This window comes from Nanorana parkeri, unplaced genomic scaffold (assembly GCF_000935625.1).
Source record: "Nanorana parkeri isolate BGI_ZX_2015 unplaced genomic scaffold, ASM93562v1 scaffold4, whole genome shotgun sequence".
Taxonomy (NCBI): Eukaryota; Metazoa; Chordata; class Amphibia; order Anura; family Dicroglossidae; genus Nanorana; species Nanorana parkeri.
The window spans coordinates 1,287,873-1,314,504 of NW_017306272.1; the positions used below are offsets into that span (position 1 = coordinate 1,287,873).

At 40.5% G+C, this 26,632-nt stretch overlaps 1 protein-coding gene across 2 annotated transcripts in view; it reads left to right on the forward strand.

Annotated features, from left to right (window-relative positions):
• Positions 1–26,632, forward strand: part of TBC1D5 (TBC1 domain family member 5) — a 261,642-nt gene that overhangs the window by 216,889 nt on the left and 18,121 nt on the right. For both annotated transcript variants that reach the window (XM_018574269.1, XM_018574338.1), the window contains exon 17: positions 10,086–10,185. In XM_018574269.1, coding sequence (XP_018429771.1) covers positions 10,086–10,185 — 100 coding nt within the window. The remainder of the gene's footprint in view (positions 1–10,085; positions 10,186–26,632) is intronic.

Consider the following 26,632-nt stretch of genomic DNA (forward strand, 5'->3'; position numbering starts at 1 on the left):
CAATGTAAGGAGTAGTAACTTGTATTGTCATATAAAAAAAAACGATTGCGACCTGAGACCCTCTGTACCCCTCCTGAGATCTTCCTCACCTCTCCTGAAACCACCTGCACCCCTCCTGAGACCTTCCGCACCCTACTTAGACCCTCTGCACCCCTCCTGAGACCTTCCACACCTCTCCTGAGACACTCTGCACCCATCCTGAAAAACTCTGCACCCCTCCTGAGACCCTCTGCACGCCTCCTGAGACCCTCTGCTCCTATGCTGAGACTTTCTGCACCACTCCTGAGACCTTTTGCACCTCTACTGAGACCTTCTGCACCCCCTCCTGAGACCCCCCCACCCCCTTCCTAAACGAGACATTGTGCACCCCTTCTGAGACCCTCTGTACCCCTCCTGAGACCCTTTGGCCGAGACATCAGGCTGGCACCCCATAAGAGAGTGGCAGCACAGAGTATGTAGCAAATTTATTTACTATTATTCTGCATTGCTGTATAATGTGTTGCTGGGATTTATTGTCCTCTATAGCTAGTGGTATTCTGCATTGCTGTATAATTTAACAGTTTCATGTTTTATTTTCTCTATAAATCAAACTTGGCAATTTTTATGTTTTTGGGTGGGTTTGGGGGGGGGGCAAGTAGCTGGTCTTGCCTAGGGCACAAAATAGACTGGTTGTTGTGGAATTTATTTCATGTATGCTACTTAAAGATCTGTAAGTTACAATTTTGTTTCAATTGTGCATACGCCTTTCTATAGTAGTATATAGCACCTTTTTCTTCTGTCTGTAATTCTTCTTATCACTTGCCAAAACTATTACAAGTCCCCTGGGGAATTTTCTTCATATGAATTTATAGTATGTTGAAGTATTTTTTGTTATTTGGTTTCTTTCCAAGAAGCCAGAAAACATAATTTGATTCCAGTTGAATTTGCATTTTTGGCAATATAGTGCAGAAAACTTGATTTAACACAGTAATAGTTTAGGCGATGTTAGTTTAGTGGTGGATTGGTGCCATTTCCTAGTAAAGAAAGGGAGGTAATAGAAGCATTTTGAAGACTGAAAGAAGGAACCAAGTGAAGAAGAAACAAGCCTGCGGATGGCATAGTTATGTTTATGCTTAATATGCTCTTTTATGTTGACAAGAATTAAGCATACCTGCTCGCTTCTGCGTGTATGGCCAAACATATTAAACTGTGCATGCCAACAATATTCATGAACTTGGCTTGTGTCTGAATCTGTAATACATAGGAGGCCAAGACAAAATATATTATGTGTTATAGTGACCTTTGGTGCTGAATTACTGTAAACTGCCCAAATGAAGTCTCACAGACGTCCCATAGATAGTATAAGGCACACAGCCCTTATAGCATTGGCTAGAGCGGTCTAAACACTGATTATTGCCTTTTAGGTTTTTGTCCATAATGTTATTTGGTGTAGAGTAGGTGAGAAAATATGGCAGCCAAAATAAGTCTCAGGGCAGAATAGCTAGATATCATCAATATAGCTTTTAGCAAAGAGACAATTAACCCAAAGCAGTTTATCCGGTCTAAAGGTTTCTCTTATTAATTTGGACACGTTTTAAGTAAATTTTCATAAAATTCCTTGTCTTACGTTTTAATTTCTTTGCTATTTTCATTAATTTTATCTGTGAGTTTTATTGTCTTCTGTGAGAGTTGTCTGCTTCTTTCAGACACCAACTATTGCATTACTTAGTAATAAATAGTGTATCTAAGGCCCTTTTATGCTTGGAACATTGCACTATATTTCTCGTCTTTTAATTATCTAACTCCCTAATGGTTTCTTTCAATTTGCTTATAAAGATTGTGATTTTTTTTTGTTTCAAGTAAACTGTATCAAATTCAATAAGGGAGCATTTCTGTACATTCATAAATAGATACACAAATAAAACAAGTCTATGTTATGCATGAAAACAAAATGGCTATAATCAAGATATGTATATCAGTGTACTATAGTTAGGATTGAAAAAGAAAAACAAAATTTCGTGTTTAGTTTACTATTGTGTACTTTGATTGTAGTCCATCATGGGAGTGAGCTCAGAGCGGTGGCTACTTTACAACACATACAGGGATTATGGGCAACAAAAGAAGCACCAATTCAGAGATGATTTGAGGATCTACAGTCGAGTGATACACAAATAACATACATTTTTGTTAATAGTTAAAGTACTTGAATGCATTTTTGAGATTTAACTCCTGAGTTTAGTGTCACTTTAAAGATGAACTATAGGATAACCTTTTTTTCCCAAAGTTCCCCTTAGAGTCACGGGAGGACATATACTAACGTCCTCCTGTTATCCAAAACTCAGTATATATCGAGCTATTGCCTGCTATATGCTGAGAACAAGCAGGGAATCACCAGCACTCAGTAATGAAAGCAAATTTGTCCTTTTATTGGACAGAGGCGTCATAGAAATCAAAAGAACCGATATTTCGGGGCCGCGCAGGGTCCCTTCCTCAAGGCAGAAAACATGACAACATAATGATCATCATACCCCACATATATATCCCCTGTAATCAATCAATCATTAGGAGAATACACCTGGGCGCAAAAACGCCATGTTTAAAGATCAAAAAAGTGACAATAAGGCAGAAAACAAACACAACATAAATAAATGAATAATCGTACCAACAATCGAGGCATCCAGGCAGGTGCTGTGGCTGCATAGCGGTCGGCATAATCACGGCATCAGTGTAGAGGCACAGATTGATAGTAATAGTATAATAGATGGGCATTTACGTCTCACTTTCACAGGACGCCGGCGCAGCAAATACCTGTCATAAAAGAGACGAGCAGTCGCTGCTCTCAGAGACCGCACGGCGCATGCGCTAAGGCTACATACCATATATGGTGTGACCAGAGCCGAAGCTTCATAGGTCGCTATGGAGACTCAAGAATAGGTCTCCTAGACGTATAGGGAGCATGCGTCGGAACCATCATAGCATAGACGCAGCCGATTCAAAATAGAAGGGCAAAATAGCCTATAAAGCCAATATGCAGGCACAGCAGTAGTCCTGGGTCAATGAAAGCATCGAAATATTAGATTAGACCAACAATTACGAACAAACACAAAAATACATACCATACAAAACAAGTATGACAAATATGGAGCAAACAATAGGAACAGCCTGACATATGAGAGCTGCACCAGTCAGACCACAAAAGATAATGTACCCAAATAAATATCTTAAATATAATATATGGTATAAAAATACAAAATCGTTTTCAATCTAAAATATAAATCAATTAGATTGAGGTGTGCGGAGGGTACCCCCAACGACCTATTGCTATATGCGGAGAGCGCCACAGCCTGGATGGATCCTGACAATACTGTTGAGATCCACCCGCTGGCTGACTGACAGCGGGCTCGGCCTATCTAAAGGCAGAACAAGCTATGTCCACCCCCTCTGTGGATGTCACACTTCGGCTCTAACTATGGGGATGAGTGTAATTCACTCACCCCATAGTTCTCCTTTAATGCCAACGTTAAAGTTACTGTGTGAGTAGGATGTGCATTGTGTGTAGGTTCAGTTCTGTGATCAGAGCTTACTGTGGATGCACTTGAAATACTACCTGATACTACTACTGATCTCCTGTAAAAAGGCCATCAGCCTGTTGATAATGTCTTGTTTATAATATATTGTAATAGTATAACACTGTTACTAGGAAAAATACACTGAGGCTAGAGGACACCTCACCTAGGCAACATTTCTCACCTTCACATCATAGGAAATGTTCATGTTCGACCGAAACGCCTGAAATCGTATGAAGAACAAATAAGGGTTTGCAAGCAGTCCGTAGTTTCAATATTTTATGAATTGCATTGATTATATTTGCAGAAAGTGAATGCAGCTGTTTCATATTCACAGTAAAAGCAGCCTTGGACAGAAAATAATGGAAGTATATCCCTGAATATGATGTTATCCTAGTAAAGTCTACTTGTGAAGAGTCCCTTCAACCAGAAAAATTTTTTAGACCTTTCAGCTTGCTAGCACATTAAAGATAATTGCGTGCATGAGACGTATCCAATGTGTCTATTTAGATTGCACAGTTGTATAATATCTTATCCTACCTAATTCTCTACATCCATTCAGATCACTTATAGGGTTCCTTCCTGGAGAATTCAGCTGATGCTTCATAAAACTTTACTTGTGTATATTACTTCAAGCAATGTCATTTACTTGCTGTTTTGCACTTATGTTGTTGTGCAATGTAAAGCCAAGTAAAGCACACAGATGATTGTTTTTCGTCTCATAACAAGTCTTTAATGCAGACCTATTTATTTTAATATGTCACTTTGTCAGAGGTCGGAATGCTGATTAGCATGAGTTGCTCTCAGCATACTTTCCAGCGTGCTCTAACAGCAGTGCGCGCTACATTTGCAGTGACACTGTTTTGTTACTTAAACCATTGAAAGCCTTTAAGTTAACATATGGACTTTCAGAAATGGCTTTGAACTCTAGCATAGCATGAACCATACTCCTAATGCTGGAAATAAAAGCATTAATAGTACCTTTATCTTGAATGTCTTCCATTACTGTAATGGCATTAAATATGGTGGTTATTCTTTTATAGCAATGCTGCCTAGCACTGAACATGGAGCAGTGTAAGCACTTTCCCTCTTACGCACAGTTTGAAAAATAGTCCGTTTTAATATGATCTTTTTTATTCTTTGAAATCACTCATGTAATCACATTCAAGCTGCTTTCAAAAGATAAAAAGGAAAATGTTTCTTTTTGCCTAGTGACAGACACGGATTGCTGAATGCCTCCTCTGATTATCATAATTGCGTCATGTATCTCCTTACCTTCTTGGCTTTGTGCCCTCACATAGCGACTGTCGCCATCGTGAGCGTGCAGGGAACCAGCAGTTTGTTGTGCCCACAAGTGCATGTACTCATTATGGGCTCTGTCCCTTGCCATAACTTACCATTTTCTAGTCATTTCCAGTGCTGCCACAAGATCAAAGCGTATGCCACCAGCTTTGTATGTTGTAGCATGCAGTAAACTTGTCTTATCACTGAAGTGTAATATGTGCATGTAATACCTTCTCTTGTTCTCCCTTCCCCCTGATCAACATACAGTTTAAATGTTTCAATCAAATAATTTAATTTTTAAGAAATAACTCTTTTGGGACCCAGTGACATCATCACTGGGTCTTTCAGCTGGTCTTTACTTCATACTAAGATCAGGTTTAGTGGGATGGACCAGCAGGCTTCTGGAAACGTCAGAGCACCCTGCCTCAGATCTTCTTTGAACAGCCCTCCCAAGCCGTGAAAGAGTATTTTGTAAATGTCGAGTACATTGATGGGCCTTAATGGGCGGTCCCTAGTCACTATACTGCTGTTCTTGTGCGTTATATGAAAGAACACATGCCTGGCATCTCTTTAGGTAAGTATGTTCTTCCCTGCTGGCCACTGAGTGCTGCAGATTTTAGCTGTGAAATACAATATTTCCAGCAATAAAAGTAGGATATAGGTCCCCAACCCTGCACTACTATGTACAAAATGAAAAACAGGTTGTTGGAGATCCACTTTTAGCAGCCATATATCCATTGTTTTGTTTTTTTTGGTATTATCTACCAAGGAGTCTAGATAAACAGCAGCGAAAGGAAAGAAACTCTTTCATCCAGTCTTTATTAGGTCTGATAGGCTCCTCTTGATGTTTATGACCTCTGGGCAGTTGCAATGGCTTTATAGGCAGTATGTTTGCCCATGGACTGACCATAACAACCAATTAATCCTGGAATCATGTCCTCACTTTCACCAGAAAAATACCGTCCATGTCTGATTGGTTGCCACTATGGGATCCACGGATAGTTTCCTTCCTGCCAAGTCAGTTTGTTCTGTTATTTTCTAACCTTTGAAAATGCTGTGGTATCAGTCTTATATTCTGCAGACTGATATACTTCTCTAGAAATCCCCTTGCAGTTAAGATCCAATCACAGTTTTTTATTTGTAGTTGTGCTCGGTGCTACACAATGTAGTCGATGAATATGGTACAGAAAGAAAACTTGGCATTGTGTTAAGATGATTGAGCATTCCAGAAATTAGCATTGCTTAACAGCTTATAGAAAGTATCATTCGGTAATGCAACAGATGTCAGGAAAATCCTGCTAATTATAATGCAGCCATGATTTTAAATGTCAGCTATAAGGTATGTTAATGTACTGCTACTTTGAGCATCATTACCCCACTATTTGGTTTTATAGCTGACATGCTTTCTAAAAGTAGAAGAAATACTGATCATTTTTGTAGTGTTCACCAGCCAAAAAAATTTAATTTGCTTCAGAATTCGAAATCCTAATTCAAAAATCACTGCAAATTGGCAACTTTTTATACCAATGTTTTTTACATTACTATTACAGCTTGTTTGAAGCCAAAAAGTGTATTTTTATAGTATGTATAGCTTATATACTGTATCTTTACACGTGTCTGGGATAATAAGTGGTACTTTTGTTTATAACATATTAGAGTAGCTTTCAAGGGAAACTGGAAAACCCTGTTTGTTAGTACGCTTCATATAACAAGACATATAACTTGTAAAACACTTGGCGCTTAAATCAGGTCTTGTATCATGGCAATAGAGTACAGTAGTTCCATACTGCCCAACTCTCCCTCATTTGGAACCAAATCCCTCTGCCCCTCTTTCCTCCTCAGTTGTCCCTCTTTTTGGTCTGATGTACAGATATCTATGAAAAGGTTCCATTTAACTATCAAAGTGTTGTTCTGCATTAAACCTTTTATCGTAACCCTTAATTTTCTTGTTTGCTATTTCGAAAACTCAGTGTAACTAAAAAATAATAATGGGGACAAAAACGATTCTGGGTTTAACTAATCATTTTTGGCATGGACATTTTTAACGGTCCGCTTAACTTGGGACGTGTCAGCAGTGTGTCCATTGCTTACATACATTGTGCTGGAAGGTGTCCCTCTTTCTCATCTCAGAAAGTTGGGAGGTATGTAGTTCTTCTGCTCTGTAAATGATAGGGCTGCATGCATAAACATGCACACGCAGTATAAGTACATTTGAAGCATATTATCTCTTTGGACCCATTCACACTGCAAGGCAAAATGCAGTGTACTGTAACACACAGAGCATTCAGATATGTGTGATGTGGTGCACTATAGCACAGGTACCTTGCAGCACACTGAAGATGTGCACTGGAGGCAATTGACAATGAATGGCAATACGCCTCAACACACATATGCAGTACGTATGTTGTGTGTTACTATTATTATTATTATTACATAGTATTTATATAGCGCCAACAGTTTGCACAGCGCTTTACAATATAAGGAAGACATTACAATACAATTCAAGACAAGATGGTAAGGAGGGCCCTGCCCCTGAGGGCTTACAATCTAAAAGAGGAGGGGGGAATGATACATGAGGAGGTAGCTGTGTGGTTATGAATTATTTGAGAATGTGAAGGTTCAGTGATTAGGTCAAGGTGCGATAGGCTTCCTTGAAGAGACGAGTCTTTAGGGAACGCCTAAAGGCAGTCAAGGTGGGCGATAGATGGACAGGTTGGGGTAAAGAGTTCCAGAGGATGGGAGAGACTCTAGAGAAGTCCTGGAGGTGAGTATGGGAGGAGTGGACAAGGGAGCTGGAAAGCAGGAGGTCAATGGATGAGCGGAGGGGACAGTTAGGGCGATACTTTGAGACAAGGTCTGAGATATATCCGGGGGCGGAGTTGTGGGTGGCTTTATAAGTGACTGTTAATATTTTGAATTGTATCCTCTGGGCGAGTGGAAGCCAGTGCAGGGATTGGCAGGGGGAGGGATGCAGACACTGAGCGGTTGGTAAGGTGAATGAGTCTGGCAGCTGCATTCATGATAGACTGAAGGGGGGATAGCCTGTGTAGTGGAAGGCCAATGAGGAGGGAGTTACAATAGTCAAGACGAGATATAACAAGGGAGTGTATGAGTAGTTTTGCGGTGTCATTGGTGAGGAAGGGGCGTATTTTTGAGATGTTACGAAGGTGAAGGCGGCAGGATTTGGATAGCGATTGGATGTGGGGAAGAAAGGTGAGGTCCGAGTCAAGGATGACACCTAGGACCTTGGCATTGGAGGAGGGGTGGATAGTTGTGTTATCAATCTCAACTGAAATGTTGGGGGAAGGTGCACGGGTAGGAGGAAATATCAAGAGCTCAGTTTTTGAAAGATTGAGTTTTAAGAAATGTTGTGACATCCAGACTGATATGTCAGTTAGTAGATTAGTGACACGCAAGGACACTGAGGGGGAGAGTTGTGGAGTGGAAAGATAAATTTGAGTGTCATCGGCATAGAGATGGTATTGGAAGCCATGTGAGGTTATTAGTTGACCAAGGGAGGAGGTGTAGATAGAGAAGAGAAGGGGTCCAAGGACAGAGCCTTGGGGGACCCCTACAGAAAAAGGAAGAGGATGGGAGGAGTTAGAATTGTAAGTGACACTAAAGAAGCGCATAGATAAGTAGGGGGAGAACCACGAGAGAGCAGAGTCTTGTTGGCCAAGCGAGTGGAGTTTTTTGAGAAGCAGCGAGTGGTCAACAGTGTCAAAAGCAGCAAAGAGGTCTAATAGCAAGAGTAAGGAATAGTGGCCATTGTTTTTAGCGGTTATTAGGTCATTGGTGAGTTTTAGGAGGGCGGTTTCAGTGGAGTGTTTGGGGCGAAAGCCAGACTAAAAGGGGTCCAAAAGGTTGTTATTAGTGAGGTGGCAACTCAGGCGGTTGTAGATAAGGCGTTCTAGTAGTTTACAGGTGAATGGGAGTAAGGAGATAGGTCTAAAATTATTGAGGTTGCTATGGTTCAGTGAAGGTTTTTTGGGTATTGGGGTGACTAGTGCATGTTTGAGAGGGGTAGGAAAGATTCCAGTAGAGAGGGAAAGATTGAAAATGGGAGTAAGAGAGTCTAGGATAGAGCAAGAGGGTGACCAAAGTAGTTTTGAGGGAACAGGGTCTAGGGGGCAAGTTGTGAGGTGGGTGTCAGAGAGAAGCTTAGTAACCTCCTCTGTGGTGACAGGGTCAAACGAGGAAAGTAACAAGTGTGATGGAGGATCAGGTACTATAATAAAAGGGGCAGTTGATTGGACAGTGGCTATCTGATCTCGAATTGTATCTATTTTGTTTTTGAAATGAATGGCAATGTCCTGGGCAGTGAGTTAGTTAGTGGTGGTGGAGGACATAGTAGAGACTTGAAGGTAGAAAAAGTTGACGAGGTCTGGATGAGAATGTGTTAATGAGAGTGACAAAATAAGTTTGTTTGGCAGCACGGAGGGAGAAGTTATATTTTATCAGGGCAGCTTTATACAGGGTAAAGTCTTGCAGAAGCCTGTGTGTGCCTGTGCACACCCTAATCACCCCGAGGGCAAGACTTAAACTGCAACAGTGGGTGACATATTTTTAGTCACTGAGCCGGTAAGGAGATTATAAAGATCTCTCTGTAACAAGCGCAGAGATACAGAGCACAGCAGCACATGCCACTTACATTCCTCTAATAACAGCCACATACTCGGTGTCTGGGAAGCTGCAAGGGAGCGTGGCTGCAGCTACCCATCCAATCAGAAGCTGGGCAGGTAGTCACATGACCACCTGCCAGGCCTTCTGTTTCATTACTGCACTCCTGTTTGAAGAGGTAAGGGACAGTTGAAGAGATGGGGATCCAGGGTGCCTCAGGTCTATTTATGCATGATATATATATAACAGTACTCCTCCTAATAATGCCTAAGTGGGACGGTTCCATCTTTGTTTAGGCATCATTAAGAGTCAGCATCACTTTTTTGCTTTAAAAGCCTTACCGAGATGGCACAATCATGTAGGTCTGTGCAGTAGCTTTTATGTTCTGGGCTGTATGACCCATGTCACATGCAGATCAGCCACCTTCTGCTGCCTTTTACAATATCACTTACTGCAAAGTTAAAATGTGAGTGATGATCTGGTGAGAGAAGAACAAGGAATGGCTTCCTCCTTCCTGCAGGATGTGGACTTGTAAAGTGAAAGATATGTCTACGTTAACATCCAGCCATCATATTTTTTTTACCATTAGCAAATATTTGTACAAATATGACTTACGTTTTTCACATCTTTTTGCAGGAAGAAGATCTTGAAGCTCAAATTTCATTCCTCCAAGGACAACTGAACGATTTGGATGCAATGTCCAAATACTGTGCAAAAATTATGAATATCCATCTTGGTAAGTAGTAACCTCATGTTACCATTCACTTCTATCTATGACTGTCACAGATCTAAGTTCTGCAAAAATGAAATTAAGATATGTATGGGTCACAATACAGAGAGTCGTATTAATCCTTGGACAAAACTGCCCATGGTTTACCATTGAACTACAGTAAGGATTTGAGGTTGGACATTGGCTGCTGTTATTCCAATGATGAGGCACTAAGAGCGCAAATCCGAAAATATAAATGGTGTGATTTGAATGAAAAACTGTTTTCAGAAAGTGAAGAACTTACTTGTGGTGTCAGAAGTCCGGGCGTGGTGGAGAATCGCTTCACTTTCTGAAAACAATTTTTCATTCAAATAACACCATTTATATTTTCGGATTTGCGCTCTTAGTGCCTCATCATTACGTTCACAGGGTCCTCCTCCTGTTTTTTGAGCAGCAATCCACACAATTCGCATCCACGCACGCCCTGCATCTCTGAGAGAGTGCTGTGTTTTTTTCTTCTTGTTGCTGTTATTCCAATGCCAGGCATCTGAAGCTGCATAAATATCAGTCCTCGCGAAAAAGTGACTCACTGTGCTGCCATTGTAACATTGAGGGCTTTCTGAGAGGACAAGAGAACATAGTGATGAACCTATTACTGTGATGCTGCTGTTTCCTTGTCCAATCACAGACTTGGGCAGGTGCCAAACCAACCAGTATTGTAGCCAACAGAGAGGTGTAAGGGAGTACAGGACCTGACTGTGCTGCCTGATAGGGCTGCCTGAGTCAAGAATGACTTAACAGAAATCAGATCCTAGATAAGTTAGTTAACAAATACATTTTCAGCTGTATAATTAGCTGTTTGCTTGGACTTTAACCACTTCAACTTTCGCACCTGTGTACCCCTTATGGACCAGATAATTTTATTCATTTCTGCTATGGGCCTGTTTATTCTGTGATTACTTTGTCATTTCTTAAGATAACAAAGTACTACATATTTATTTATTTTTAGAACAAGCAAGGCTATTTTTTGTGACATTACCTTGCATTTTTTATGAAGTCTGTAGACACAAATACATTAACTAGCAGATAAGTTTTGGTTGTAAAAAATGAGTGTTACTGTAGATAAAATGTACAAATTTTATTCAATAATTTTGCTCCACGTCTAATGACTCTAACGTTTTTACTGGTGCAAAGCACTGCAATGTACAAATGGAATAAAGGTGTTTTTTTTTCAATTTTGCACATTTTAATGCTGAAAAAATAAAATAAAACCAACAAAAGATTAAAGTATTTATGTTGTTAAAATTAGAAATAAAAATAAAATCTGAATCTAATAGCTAAAGGGGATCAGGTGTTAATTAGTAGACATGTGCACTGCCAAAAAAATTTGTTTAGTTTCGTTTTAAATTCGGATTTGTGTTATTTAGTTTTTCGGGATTCGGGTGTGAAAGTCAATTCGAATTCGGATTCGGACGAAATTCGTTAGCGGTAGTTCGTTCGCACGTTCGTTTCGTTTTCGTTTCATTCATTCATTCGTTCGTTTGCAGCAAAGTGACATTTGAGGGGGAAAATGTTTTTCTTCAACGAACGAAACGAATAAGAAACAAAACGAACTACCGCTACCGAATTTCGGAAACGGAAATTCGGATTCGTTTGCATTCGTTATATCTGTAATTTGGAATTCGGATACATCCGAATGTCTGAATTTCCGAACATTCGTCCGAATTTCGATTCGGAACGAAACGAATTGCACATGTCTATTAATTAGGGCTGCTTAGTTTTAGCTAAGGGTTAATAAGGGTTAAATAGGAACATTTGCAGGTGAACAGAGTAAATACAAAAATGTCACTGCATTTCTGGATTATGTTTCTGAACAATGTTTACAAACACTGTTCGGAAGCTCCGTATTTCACAGCAGCCACAGTAGCTGCTACCACGGTAGCAAGTCCTGGTTTTTCATTTGGTATGGGAAACGGCAACAACAAGAGAGGGACAGGCCAGGCCATGTTCTCCCTTTATACTTCAGTTAAGTTTTTTTGGGTGTTTCATAGTACACTACAACTGGTTAACAAAGAAAAAGTAGCACTTAATGTGCAAATAAACTTCCAGTATTTCAGTGTCATTACTGGTATTCTTTCTGACAGGTTCAGCGGCAAAGTGTCATAGAAAATGATAAGAAAATGTTGGGAGCTATGAGTTCACAGACATGTCACACCGTTACTGACAATAATCCTTACCGTATCTGAATTCCTTCTCTAATGCAAATTTACCATGCAAAATCGAAGAATCTGCTAGATACTCCACAGCTCAAGTAAAAGCTGATTTGCACTTTATAGTTACCATCAAGCATACCTTAGAAAGAATTGCCATGGCATGTGTTATTAAACATTCAACTAGAGAGAATGTACCATGTAAATGCAATTGAATCATTCTAATGCATCCTCTAACGCTCCCCCTTGTCATCAGTGTATGCTAGAAAGTGCTACAGCAGCTGGATACAGAGCAGTGAGCTAATCTTGGCTCAGCCAACACCTGAGATACATTTCTAATCACATTGGGTGCCACCGACATTTCTGGCTGTTTGGGTCAAAATGTATTGTCAGCACACAAATCTGAATCTAATAGCTAAAGGGGATCAGGTGTTAATTAGTAGACATGTGCACTGCCAAAAAAATTTGTTTAGTTTCGTTTTAAATTCGGATTTGTGTTATTTAGTTTTTCGGGATTCGGGTGTGAAAGTCAATTCGAATTCGGATTCGGACGAAATTCGTTAGCGGTAGTTCGTTCGCACGTTCGTTTCGTTTTCGTTTCATTCATTCATTCGTTCGTTTGCAGCAAAGTGACATTTGAGGGGGAAAATGTTTTTCTTCAACGAACGAAACGAATAAGAAACAAAACGAACTACCGCTACCGAATTTCGGAAACGGAAATTCGGATTCGTTTGCATTCGTTATATCTGTAATTTGGAATTCGGATACATCCGAATGTCTGAATTTCCGAACATTCGTCCGAATTTCGATTCGGAACGAAACGAATTGCACATGTCTATTAATTAGGGCTGCTTAGTTTTAGCTAAGGGTTAATAAGGGTTAAATAGGAACATTTGCAGGTGAACAGAGTAAATACAAAAATGTCACTGCATTTCTGGATTATGTTTCTGAACAATGTTTACAAACACTGTTCGGAAGCTCCGTATTTCACAGCAGCCACAGTAGCTGCTACCACGGTAGCAAGTCCTGGTTTTTCATTTGGTATGGGAAACGGCAACAACAAGAGAGGGACAGGCCAGGCCATGTTCTCCCTTTATACTTCAGTTAAGTTTTTTTGGGTGTTTCATAGTACACTACAACTGGTTAACAAAGAAAAAGTAGCACTTAATGTGCAAATAAACTTCCAGTATTTCAGTGTCATTACTGGTATTCTTTCTGACAGGTTCAGCGGCAAAGTGTCATAGAAAATGATAAGAAAATGTTGGGAGCTATGAGTTCACAGACATGTCACACCGTTACTGACAATAATCCTTACCGTATCTGAATTCCTTCTCTAATGCAAATTTACCATGCAAAATCGAAGAATCTGCTAGATACTCCACAGCTCAAGTAAAAGCTGATTTGCACTTTATAGTTACCATCAAGCATACCTTAGAAAGAATTGCCATGGCATGTGTTATTAAACATTCAACTAGAGAGAATGTACCATGTAAATGCAATTGAATCATTCTAATGCATCCTCTAACGCTCCCCCTTGTCATCAGTGTATGCTAGAAAGTGCTACAGCAGCTGGATACAGAGCAGTGAGCTAATCTTGGCTCAGCCAACACCTGAGATACATTTCTAATCACATTGGGTGCCACCGACATTTCTGGCTGTTTGGGTCAAAATGTATTGTCAGCACACACTGAAGGGGAAACAGTAAAAAGGTATTGGGCCGTCAAGCGGCAATTGTACCCCCTTGGTTTAATTTCAGATTAAAAACTAATATTTATATAAAGGTGTTGCTTGAATTGTACAAAATGCATTTTAACAGTTTAAAAATCCCAAACAGTAAAGTTAGAGTGACACTAAACTAAACTGAGGAAATAAATCTTAAAAATACATTCAAGTACCTTAACAAAAATGTATTGTATTTGTGCATCACTCGGCTGTAGATCCTCAAATCATCTCTGAATTGGTGCTGGCACTGGCTAATTTTGCTACCCATGGGTCCCTTTGTGTGTTGTAAAGTAGCTACTGCTCCGAGCCCACACCCGCAACTTTACAACATACACAGGGACCACAGGGAACAAAATTACTGCAGTGGAAGCCTACAGATTACAGGTAAAAATTGCAGCAAAAGCTGATTTTGTTATATTTTTGGGTTAATTATTATATATTGTTATTTTTGGCCGGCATTGTACCCTAAATCATTTGTGTTTTCTAAACTTGGGCCGTCAATTTGCTGAATTTTACCTGAATGACATTACTACTATGCTACTGCTTGCAGTGCATTGCTCAGTCACTGCTTGCCAAGCAGCAGATGAGTTGCCACACTGCTGTGTGCACTTATGGATAAGGACTACAGGCAGTTGTGCTGGGTCACAGTGAGCATGTAGTCTCCCCATCATCAGGGGTTTTCAGGCTGCCAATCATGGTCACATGCACCCTCTACATACCCACCCACCTACCCAAACTGACTGAAAGCATTTCAATGTGCCAATGCTTTTCACACTGCTAATGCAAAGGGTATCAGGTTGCATCACTCAACCATTACTATCCGCCCACAGTATTGAGAAATACCCTTTCACACCAGGGACATCACTGTAGCAATGTAGCTGCACCTTCACACATGCCTACTGCTCAGGCTATGCACAGAGGGAAAAACACAGATGCGGTCATGTGACTGTGGAAATAAAGATATTAAAGAGTTATTTTGGGAAGGCTTTGTAAAACTTTTTTATATGTGGAATGTGTACTTTTGCAGTGCAGTGATACTTTATATCTACTTTAATATTTATATCTTGGTTTTTGGAGTTTCGCAGAATCATGTCCGTTTCCAGCAATTTGCTGTCTATCTGCCTCACTTACTGTTTTCATTTCTGTTTTCAAAAAATGCCTAATTATTACTATGGAATTACGGCTATATCACTCTGCAGCTTGGCTGCATGCAATTAGGATACATTAGACATGCCACACTAAAGGTGGCCATACACGTTACAACAACTAAGGCTAAGGTCTTGCGAGAGTTTTAAAGTAATTTAAAAAACGTACGATCTGCCCATCTTGGACAGACAGATCGTACTTGCGATCATCGCAAGCCCGCCGCCCTGAGGGGCGGGCTTCCGATGACCACAATGCTGAACGGGCAGTGTGCGCGTGCACACACCGGCCCGTTCGGCATTTGTCTCCCGAGCATCGTTCAAACCAGACGAAAATCATAAGATTTTCGGCTGGTTTTCTAGCATGCTCCTTAGACAAAAGACATGCGACCGTACAGTAGAAATGGTCGCACGTCTTCATTCACACTGCACGATTCGCGTACGAGAATCATGCAGTGTATGGGCACCTTAAGTCTTTGTCGGGGAATATTCAGTGAGGGGAAAACAGCTTGACTGATTGGGAATTGATGAGTGGCAAACTGCCCATAACAATCATTATTTTGAATATTTATTTGTATTTCATTAAAGCATTTGTTTTACTTTCACTTACCCATTTGTTAATCCTCTAAATGCTTGTAATGGGAAGTATACATCACTCAAATACTTTCGTTCTCTTCATTAGTTACTGTAATGGGGGATCAGGTGGAGATGGAGAGTTATGGGAGACACCCACATGGACACAGCCTTTACCTTGTTTAGACTGGATTTTAATGTGGACCTCAGAGGGGAAAGTAACATCCATGCCACATGGCAGCATACTTAACAGAAGAGCCTGCACTGGTTCCCTTTTACCATCCTTTAAACTATGTGGGATTGTCTATCAGCATTGAATAATAGATGTGATATAAAGTTGGGTTTATGTCATCTGGTTTTTATCTCATTTGTGGTGCAGTTTGGACAACTGGTTACATCCTAAGCCTAAAAGAAAACCCATACTAGGGAACCTGTGCCCAAGGAAAGGCCTAGTCACTAGCATTGCCTGTAGACTCCCCGCAGCTGAACTGTCTCTATGTGGAGGCTGCTATCCTTGCTAGTGGTGAAGGGCTTTTTTTCCTCATGTTAGAGCTGCTCCCTGTTGACTGGTGGGATCATCAGGTTCACCTTCTTCCCCTCTCCAACAGTGAGCAGCACAGTAATGACATCACCAAGTCCCTTGAGGTAGGATGATCTCACACTGTAGATACACAGCTAGCAAAACTTTCTTTTTTTAGGTTTAGGTCCTCTTTAACTTATTTTGGGATAACCTCAATTATAACCACTGTAGTTTTGTATGCTTTAACAGCTGCCTCCATAATGTCAGAAAACCTCAGGAAAATACTGCTTTAAAGGAGAACTATGGGGTCAGTGTTTTTCCCCATAGTTCTCCTTAGGGTAGCGGGAGGACACAAACTAGTGTCCTCCCGTTACCCTAAGCTCATTATACCGCGAGCTGTATACTGAGACGCCGCACCTGGAGCGGATCCCGACGTAGATGACGGGATCCGCCCAGCTGCGTGAGTGACAGCTGGCTCTGCCTATCTAGAGGCAGAGCCAGCTGTACCCGCCCCCTCCCCTGTCCGTTCTGCCAGTCAGCGCTGGAGGATCGGAGAGGGGAATCCAGCCCCTCCCCCTGTAACGGCAGAGAGCCGTGACAGGATCGAGAGGTGAGGGAACCCGGTATGTGTTCCCTCACCTCCCGATCTACTGAGCCAACCTGTGACAATCTCATTGTCACAGGTCGGCTTAGAACTGTGAGGTGAGTGGAAATCACTCATCTCATAGTTCTCCTTTAAGGTCTCTATGTGGGGCTTATGGCTTGTTTCCCCACAGTACACTATCCTTTGCTGCAAGACCTCGCTGATGGAGGTCACTAAATTGTCATTGCATATAATACCAAGTTTAACCATGCAGCTCCACCGTTATCCTCTAGCTTTCATAGAAGGCATGCACCTCAATGATTAGTGACTGACAGCTATGGAATATAGAATGTGAACAATGACACCAGACTCTGAGCATAATAGGTATTTATTAGCATAATACATAGACAGATTAGGTCATTTTAGATGTTCTATTAGTAAAAGTACGTACTGGCTCATAAAAAAGCAGTACAAGCAGCACATGGACATGCGCCAGTTTGTTGATAACGTTTTTATGTGGGATCACTGTATGCCATAAAGTGTGTGTTCCTTCAGTGTCAGTAGTCACCCGTGGCGGATTAAATAGATCCCAGTGTAAGTTCAGTGTTCTCACCATTTTCTAAAACTAATTTACAGACTGCCACAGTGCAGTATGAATCACATTATCGATCACAGCAGACTCACAAGCTGCTAGGGGTTACATTCATTTTAAAGCTAAAAATACATTACAGTAGAACATTTGCCGATAGATGGAGTGCCGGCATGTCCTGTAGAGTGATCCTTTTATTGTACTCTTGTTCAGGACATTCTTGTGTTGCTGCAGTCATTTCTGGAAACATTTTTAAATAGTACAGCACGACTCTTGGCTTTTCAGCTTGTAAAAACAGTGTGGAAATGATGAAAATCATAAAATATGCCATATAAGAAGTATTTTTTATGAGTATTCCAAACCTTCAGTAAGAATTAACCTAATACTTTGTAAGAAGAAATGCACATCCAGACGGGGACAAATTTGTTACCCTTCCTTGAGTACCCACTATTTTCTCTAAAACAACTTGAAACTGGCCAAAGTTATTGGCATCCATCATTGTTTATTGCATATTTTAAAAAAATCAGACTTTGCTTTTCGGCTATGATTCAGTAGAATATTTAACATATTAAAACAAATAAAAATTGCATGGACAAAAATGATGGGACAATTAACATAATGTTTTGTTGTTAGAGGCAATTACTGCAACAAGTGATTTCTGTAGCTTTTGAGGAGACTTCTGTTCCTGCCAACAGGTAGTTTTGTCTTTCTGAGCAAACTGCTCTGGCTGTCTCTGGTTTGCAGGGTGTTTTCTTCAGATTGCATGTTTCAGCTTTCTTCATAGATGTTTGATAGTATTCAGATCAGGGCTCGCAGAAGGCGAGACAGTATGTTTCACTCCAGAATTCCTTGATAGGTTTGAAATTTCGATGTGTCATGCACAGATTCAAGTAGATTACTGTCCATAACCCATTGCAAGCCTGACCGATAAGTCCCTGGAAAGCTCTAGTGGGTGCTGCAGTGACAAACGGATGGCGTGCCCTTCAAGTCAAGTAGATGATAAGTCACTGGCACACCAAAATCCTTAATCAATATGTCTTTTACTGACACTTGATCATAGTATCACAAAAATTCACGGCCACATGGGATCGCTTTATCAGGCAGAACAGTGTTATAAGGTGAAAGAAAACAGCAAACATAAATACACCAGTGCAGAATCCACAAACCAAGCAGAACACACCATTCTAACCTCCCAGTGTTATTATATCTTATTCCTGCCATTAATCCATATATACAGCACACATTTATGTAGCAAGTAAGCTTCATAGTATGTGACAAAGTTGTAAGGGTAACCTATAGGCCTGATGTGTTAATGAGTTGTAGATGGCAGGTTACCATTACAACATTGTGACTTATCTTCATCTGCACAGATTCAAGGCACCCCCTGCCTGACACAGCAAATCATCCTGAAAACATAACCAAGCCCCCTCCATGTTTCACAGTAGGTATGATCTTTTCTTTGAAAGCTTCAGTTTTTTGACTGTGACCATAGAGCTTATGTCCCTTGCCAAAAGACTCCATTTTTTTCTCATCTGTCCAAAGGACATTTTCACAGAAGCATTGTGGCTTGTCAATATAAGTTGTAGAAAATTCAATTCTGGGTTTTTTTAGTTTTTCTTCTAACAGCAATGTTTTCCTGGGCCTTCTTCCTTTGAGCCCACTGTCACTCAAAAAGAGATCAATGGTGCAATCAGACATTGATGTACCTTGAACTTGGAGTTCACCCTCTGTCTCTTAGAAAGTTTTGGCTTTTTGTCTAACATTTGCACAATTCTTCTGTTTAATCTAGGGTAGTTTTTTTCCTCTTCTGGCCACGTCTGGGGAGGATAGCTACACTCCCAAATAATATTTGCAAAAGTAGTCACAGGAACATCAAGCTGCTTAGAGGTGGTCCTACAGCCTTTACCTCTAACATGCTGCTCTATCATTTTTTTTCTGATCTCCTCAGACACCTTTCTCCTTTGCTTTATCTGGTCCACATTCAGTGTGGTGCACATGATGATACCAAACAGCAGAGGGACTACTTTTCTCCACCAAGTTAAATAGGCTGACTGATTTTAAGATTCGATTTTTTATAATACAACCAGCAAACTCGTTAAATATAACTTTAGTTTCTATAGTCATCTCTTACCTAGGGTTTAGTTGGATAATAGAGGAGTGGCTGCACAGTACTAACATTGCCCCAGTGACCTCCTTTCCTTTAAGCGTGTTTGGTGTTGCAACTAACAGTAAAGTGTAAAACAACCGAGCCCTAATTGGCTCCGAGTGCTGAGCCCCCCGATAGTATGAGTGCCAAGGTGCAGAGGATTACAGGAGCTTGATATAAGGACAGATTCAAGTGCTTATGCTATTTGTACACTGAAAATATGTTTACTGTTTTTGAATGTACCTCATCACATACATCAATATGTAAAATAAAGTCCTCCCTGCAAAGAAGATTGTTAATGCTGAACTTTCCTGCTGAATCCTCTGAATCTGACACTTCTTGAAGTGTTGGATTACTGGTCCCCTGCTGAGCTCAGGGTCTCGGCTAGCAGATTTCAAGCTGTGCTGACAATACAGATCAGACTGTGACACACACAGCTGAATGGGCCATCTGAATGACTCAGAGGAGGGACACACACACACCCCTTCTAAACAGATGTCTCCTCTACATCTTCAGTCGCAAAGTGCCTGCTGCTCTGTTCTCTTATTAGGAATCTTAGTATGCACTGCACACATTGAAGCCAGAAGTACCCAGAAATAAATGTGTGGGAAATAAGGATTTTAACCAAATAAAAACAGTGTTATAAAATGTCAGTTGAAACACATAGTACTCTATTTCTAAATAGATTCACACAACTTTTACCCGAGATCATTCGTTTTGATTTTCAATTCGCAACTGAATTGAATTAGAAAAATGTGAAAACATTTATCACTATAAAGTTTTTAAAGATTGTTTAGATCCACTATTGTTTCCCTAAAACAACCATTGAGCAATATATGCATTTATTTTTTTTGCTAAAATGTAAAGATTTTTCTAAAACAACAACATTGTTAATTACATTCAAGCTGAACTCCAGGCAGATATAAAATAAACCAATTAATGCAGCTTTGTATTCATAAATACATCCTTAAATGTATTTTGATAAATGCAAGCAATGTAAGCACTTAAATTTGACTTGGTATCAGCCTCTTGCCACCCCTTTTACAGCAAAGCTCAGACTGGACCAGGGAGGAGCAGCACAAGGAGACAGTCAGTTGTGCTGCAATGCTCATGTACTAACAAGGGACGTGTTAGGGGATTGACAGAAAGGTAAACGCATCAGTCTGCTTCTTGTCCTTTTACTATGCAGTTAGTCACAGGCTGAGGGATGCAAAAGCCTGTAAGTGTAACTTAACTGCAGCAGAGAAAATCAGGTCTCTTGGTCTGCCAGATGGCCAGGGCTGTGTAAATCTCACAACTAGATGGACAAAAATACAAATCCTTTGGCAGGTAAAACAACTCCCTTTTATCTGTGTTTTAGCTGTTTGCTTACAATTCAGCTGAAGAAAAGAAAATGGCTCCCATTTAAATAATTCCAGGCAAACTTTTTCGTAGCCCTTGCAGTGGGGCCGGCTGTTACAGGGCTCCCTCCTGCCTGTCTGCGGTTCCGCTGCAGCAATGGTATGGCCCTCGCACAGTGTATTGGACATGGTGACTCATGGAACCTTAGACGCGCTGCAGCGGAGGGAGAGAGGGACTCCAGAGATCAGTCTAAGAGCAAGTCGGCTCCAAGGATCAGGAGGCTATAACTTTGTTATTTTTGCACCTAGAAACAAATGAGCACTTAACCCTTGCAACGTGGGGGTAGATTCACTGCAAGGGTTAGGAAAAAGTTAGCCCGGAATTCTGCTTTCTCTGTGCCCCTCTTAGAGAACACAATAGTTGATTTATGCAGTTAAAACCAAAAACCATATCTGCAATACTTTTTATTTCCTCAATGCAATTTACCATGTGAAAATTTAAATCTCATTAGGTAAGCCCTATTCCTGTTTAAGTATAAAGGTGTCCCATAAAGTAATTTATTGAAATATATGGCTGCTTGTTTTTGAGAAGCATCGCTTTAGGTAATAACTGTTAATTAGCTGTGTTATAAACAACTATATATACAGTATATTAAAATATGTGTAGGATTTCTATCATGATCAATATCAAATAATAGCTTTATTGTGGTTTGGATTCTATTTTTCGTACATACTAATACTTTAATCCCCTCTTAGGTAACATTCCCAGATATGCCGTGGCTTATGTAAAGAATATGTAACTCTGCTCCATGTTTTCAGTGACTTTTATCACTTAATACAGCCCGGTAGAATTAAGGAGGGTTGATATATTTGTCTTATATTTCCCAGAAGAAACATTTCAATTAGTAGCCAAGGTGACTGGATGATGTTATTGAAGACGAATCATGATTTGTTAGTAGTCTTCAGCCATATGTCACATAAAAGCCAAGGATTTCTTTACATTGATAATGCAGACAATTTGTGTTTTAGGCGTATCTGGAGAGCTTTACGTCTGTCTGATTTTGTAAGTGTAAAATTTAATGTGATTGAATATTCCCATAGTACCGCTGAAGCACACTTAGATTTCTTATTCTGAAGCTAATTAGAAGCAAGTTGTTTGGCCGATTACAGGTTATTATTGTAGGGGATATAAAAGATTGCAGTCATTTCTAAAACATAAAAACCTCTTGCATAACTGCTTAGTTAAAAGCAAAGTACAGTGAACATCGATCTCAATGTGACTTTTATAAAGAGAGCTTCAGCCGAGATAAAAATCATTAGTAAGCTTACATAATATATTGTTATGTCTATTTGGTTTCTCTTTGTTTTAATGCACAAATTTAAAAAACCCTGTCACCAGAAAAGGGAGGCACCGATACCGCTTTTTCGGTATCGAGTACGAATACCAATATTTTTGTTATTTGGTACTCGCCTTTACCGAATACCCCCGAGGTGGATACGACCCACCGCCTGGCTTCTTGATTGCCTGGGAAGCTGGTGTTCTACCGAAAGAACACCTGCTTCACGCTCCCTCTCGACAGTGCGAGTACACTACGAGTACTCGCCGAAATACCCGGCATCGGGACCGATACCAGTATCGGTATTGGAGCATCCCTACACCCGTCCATTTATTTCCACAAAAGGCCTCCCATAAGATGAGATGTGCATTTACCATATTTTATGCATGTTATTTACCTGTGAAAACGTCCTTTGTGGAGACATCCAAATGCCTTGAGACTGCTCCTGGGCCCTGCCATCATGGGTGTGATGGCAGCAGCCCCAAAAGACCCAGAGTTGTCACTCAATAGACAATCTGCCTATAGTATTCTCCTTCACTGCTCCCTCGGCTGATCCATAAAAGGTGTATGTACGGAGGTAAAGGGTGGAGGACCTAGGTCAGCACAGGCAGTAAGTAGAGGAAAAGGCTATGGTGTACAAGAAGGGAGGGGGGCTGTGCTAGGAAATTGACCCTACCTGGAGTAGTTACATTTTGTAACGATTTCAAAGGCAAAATGCAAGTGAATAAAAAAAGTATGGGATAGAAAAACTCATGCATGAATTCAAAAAAAGTATAAGACTCACTGCTCCAATTCCATCAGACTGCATATCAATATGCACTTCGAGTGCAGGCTGCAGTGTGCTCACACTTCTTTATACGATATCTCTCCAATCAGCCGCACAAGTCCGATGTCATAAAATGCAACTTTATTGTTGTAAATTCAGTATAATAGTCCAAAATACAGCATGTACACCACCATGATAGCTCTCCCACTTCAGCCCCGCTCACGCGTTTCACCACCTGGGCTTAATCATAGAGGTGAAGTTATGACTGCATGAATTCAGTTATGATACTAGATTTTTCCGTGTTTTTACCAGCAATTACTTAAAGTGTATTTCCACATTTGCAACCAAATTTGCAGCCACCTATTTTATATTTGTTACGTGTTTCCATTTACATAGCATAAGCTAAGAAATAAAATAAAAATGCTTCTTGCAATATAAATTGATTTTACTGGGGTTAGGGTTTCTTGGCTTCTCTTTCTTTTGAAATGTTAAGAGGGGCTGCGAGGGGTGAGAGGTTAAAGGATTAAAAGCCTGGCTTATCCATTGTATTTTTAATCAAGTTAATGATAGAAACACAATCCTCAAACTTCAGTCCTAAGTCTTTCTATAAGGACAGATCACTGTGAAGGTGCTCAGAAAAACCTGGGATCAGGTAAGGAAAGAAATCTTAAAAAAATATATATTTCTGTGTGAAAAGATACACATAAGAGACATATAGAGGCATTTTCTTATAGGAGAATTATGGGGTGAGTAAAAAACATCCCCATAATTCAAGACAACCTGTGACACTGAAGCTGTCACAGGTCGACTGTATTAATCGGGAAGTCAGCGAACACATACTGCCGATCCACTCCCTGCAAAGAGCGGTGACTGCCAGTCACCGCTTCCCGCAGGGATTCCCCTCTTAGTTTCTCCAGTACTGACTGGAGGAACGGACAGTAGAGGGGGTGGGCACAGCTGGCTCTGCCTCTAGAGAGGCAGAGCTAGCTGTCAATCAGCCAGCGGGGTCGATCTCAACAGTATTGTCAGGATCTGTCCTGGTTGCGGCGTGGCTCTGCGCTCTCAACATATAGCAGGCAATAGCCCACTATATACAGTGGAACCTGGGTTCACAAACTTTCTTTCCACGATTCTGGTCGTGAACCGAATCAAATTTTCCCATAAGGTTTAATGTAAATAAGGTTAATCCGTTATGCCCCCCTACGAACGTGGTCGCAAAACCGATTTTGGTCGCAAACAGAATCAGATTTTCCCATAAGGTTCAATGTAAATAAGGTTAATCCGTTATAAACCATATGTAAATTAATTACCGCTCTGCACTTTCTTTTTACCACCATGCTTGCTCTGCACTTTCTTTGGAGCCATGTTGGATTGAATAATACTGTACAGTACTGTATGTGCTAAAAAGCACACAAAAAAAGCTTCACAGCAAGTGTGCACAGGTCTGTCTGCGACCGCGATCTCGACTAGAGGAAGCCACGACCACGTGTCAGAACGGAGAAGATGGCCGCGGTCGTGTTCATCACTCAATTTGGAGTTTGCGAACGGAAGCAAAATTTTGCCGAACTTTCTGTTCACGAACCGAATTGTTCGCAAACAGAAACATTCGTGAACCGAGGTATTACTCTACTGAGTTTTGGGTCAACAAAGGACATTAGTATATGTCCTCCTGTGACCCTGAAGAGAACTATGGCCTAAAAAGGTTAGGCCATAGTTCTAAATTAAATTAGACTGCAAAAGTGGAAATGCACTTTAATTTGGAGACAGGTTCTCTTTAACTGTTGACTTGGTCCACGCTCCCCATGTGCTGTTTCTTTTTTGTTAAATGTACATCAAAGTTTCTGGATGTAGATTTTTAGATATATTTTTCTTATTTGTTTACACATTTCTATAGAAGCAGCATATTTTTGCAGCTTTTCACAGAGAACATTGAGTTATTCATGTTGGTTCTTGCCTCTTAGAGGCTGCTGGCATGCAGATGGAGAGTCCTACTTTTGGAACCAAACATTTTGTTTCACTTTCTTCCTCCTGTTTGTTCTGATGTATAGACCTCTGTGAAAACATCAGTTGAAGTGCTTACATGAAGCATGCTGATAAGGGTAGAAAATAGAATGATAAGCGCATTATCTCTTTAAGTGTCCAGCCATAGGCTGAGTCAGTTCCATGATAGCCTGAGCTCAGAGGAAGTTGGTTGACTGATGCTTGCCATTATTTAGCCCAGAAGACTGAGGCCATTTAGTGGCGGAAAAGAAGTAATCTGGGTGACAGTTGAAGGTTAGTATTGCAGCTTGCTTGCAAGTCATCTTTACATGGGCTATATTTTCTCTTTTACCTGGAGCTCTACTTTAACTACTGAAAGTGTTATAATACACAAAACCTTTCTTCCCGCCTCAAAATCATTGCATTTCGTTATTCTGAGCCAATGAAGAAAGTGAAAAAGTCACCGTATTGCGTATGAATTATTTTGGGGGGTGGGTGTGGCAGGGGCTTTCATGAACTTAACAGGTATGCAATGTCCTCATCATACTCATGCACAAACACACACAGTAAAGGAGCTTGCACTCTAATGTATCTATCATAGTTACACATACATGAGAAGGGAACGTGCATTCATATGTCTCTTCCAGTTACATACATGTCCACACAAACCAATAAGTGCCAAGAGTTGACTAAAGCAAACACAGGGAGATTGTACAATGAAGATAGTGTAAATTGTACTTGTTCTAATAGAACCCAGGACCCTAGTACTTCAAGGCAAGAGTATTATGTCTAGCAACGTTCTTTTTTTACTTTGCGTAGATTTCAGGTACTTGGAATGGAATTCTTTTTTCATGTGTTTTCTTTTAGTGAAATATGCTGCCTAATCATCTGCAGCTAATAATTTGAGTAGATTTGTAAAGCTGATATAATTATTGCTTATGCATCTGAACACAGAAATCCAACTGAGCCAAGCGCCTCTTTTTGACAGTAACTAAGGTTTCAAAGATCAAAATGTTTATTGGTTTCTTTGGATTTAGAAGCGAAAACATTTTCCAGTCTTCCTTACCGATGCCAAATCCATTTTGCATGGTCTGTTGGCGAGACGCGTTCCATACTGTTTGTAATCTTTCAAACATTGTTTTTCTTGTCAACATCTTTCCTGGTTTCTCTTGATACTGATACTGATACTGTCAAATGCTGTTCTGGTGGAATGGACCGTCACCAAGGCTGTGTTTTCAATTAATATAAATAACTTTATAAAATTTATGTGTACTGTATTGTATGGTTACTAAGCTAAAAGGCACACAAAGCATGTGAAAAAAGTTATACTCGGTCATTTTAACTACTCTCTACTAATGATGAGCCTGGGCTTGCCGCGGACCCAGTTTGCCCAAGCCCACCCAAAACTTTAAGGTATAACTGCAGGGTGGGGAATACGTCTGCCACAATTGTTTGCTCTGGGAGGGTAGTTTGGCGAACTGGGTGTGCACCACGCACAGGCTCATCACGACTGTCTATCTTAAAGCCAAATTGAGATTTTAGTTTAAATCAGCTAAATGTATTCCA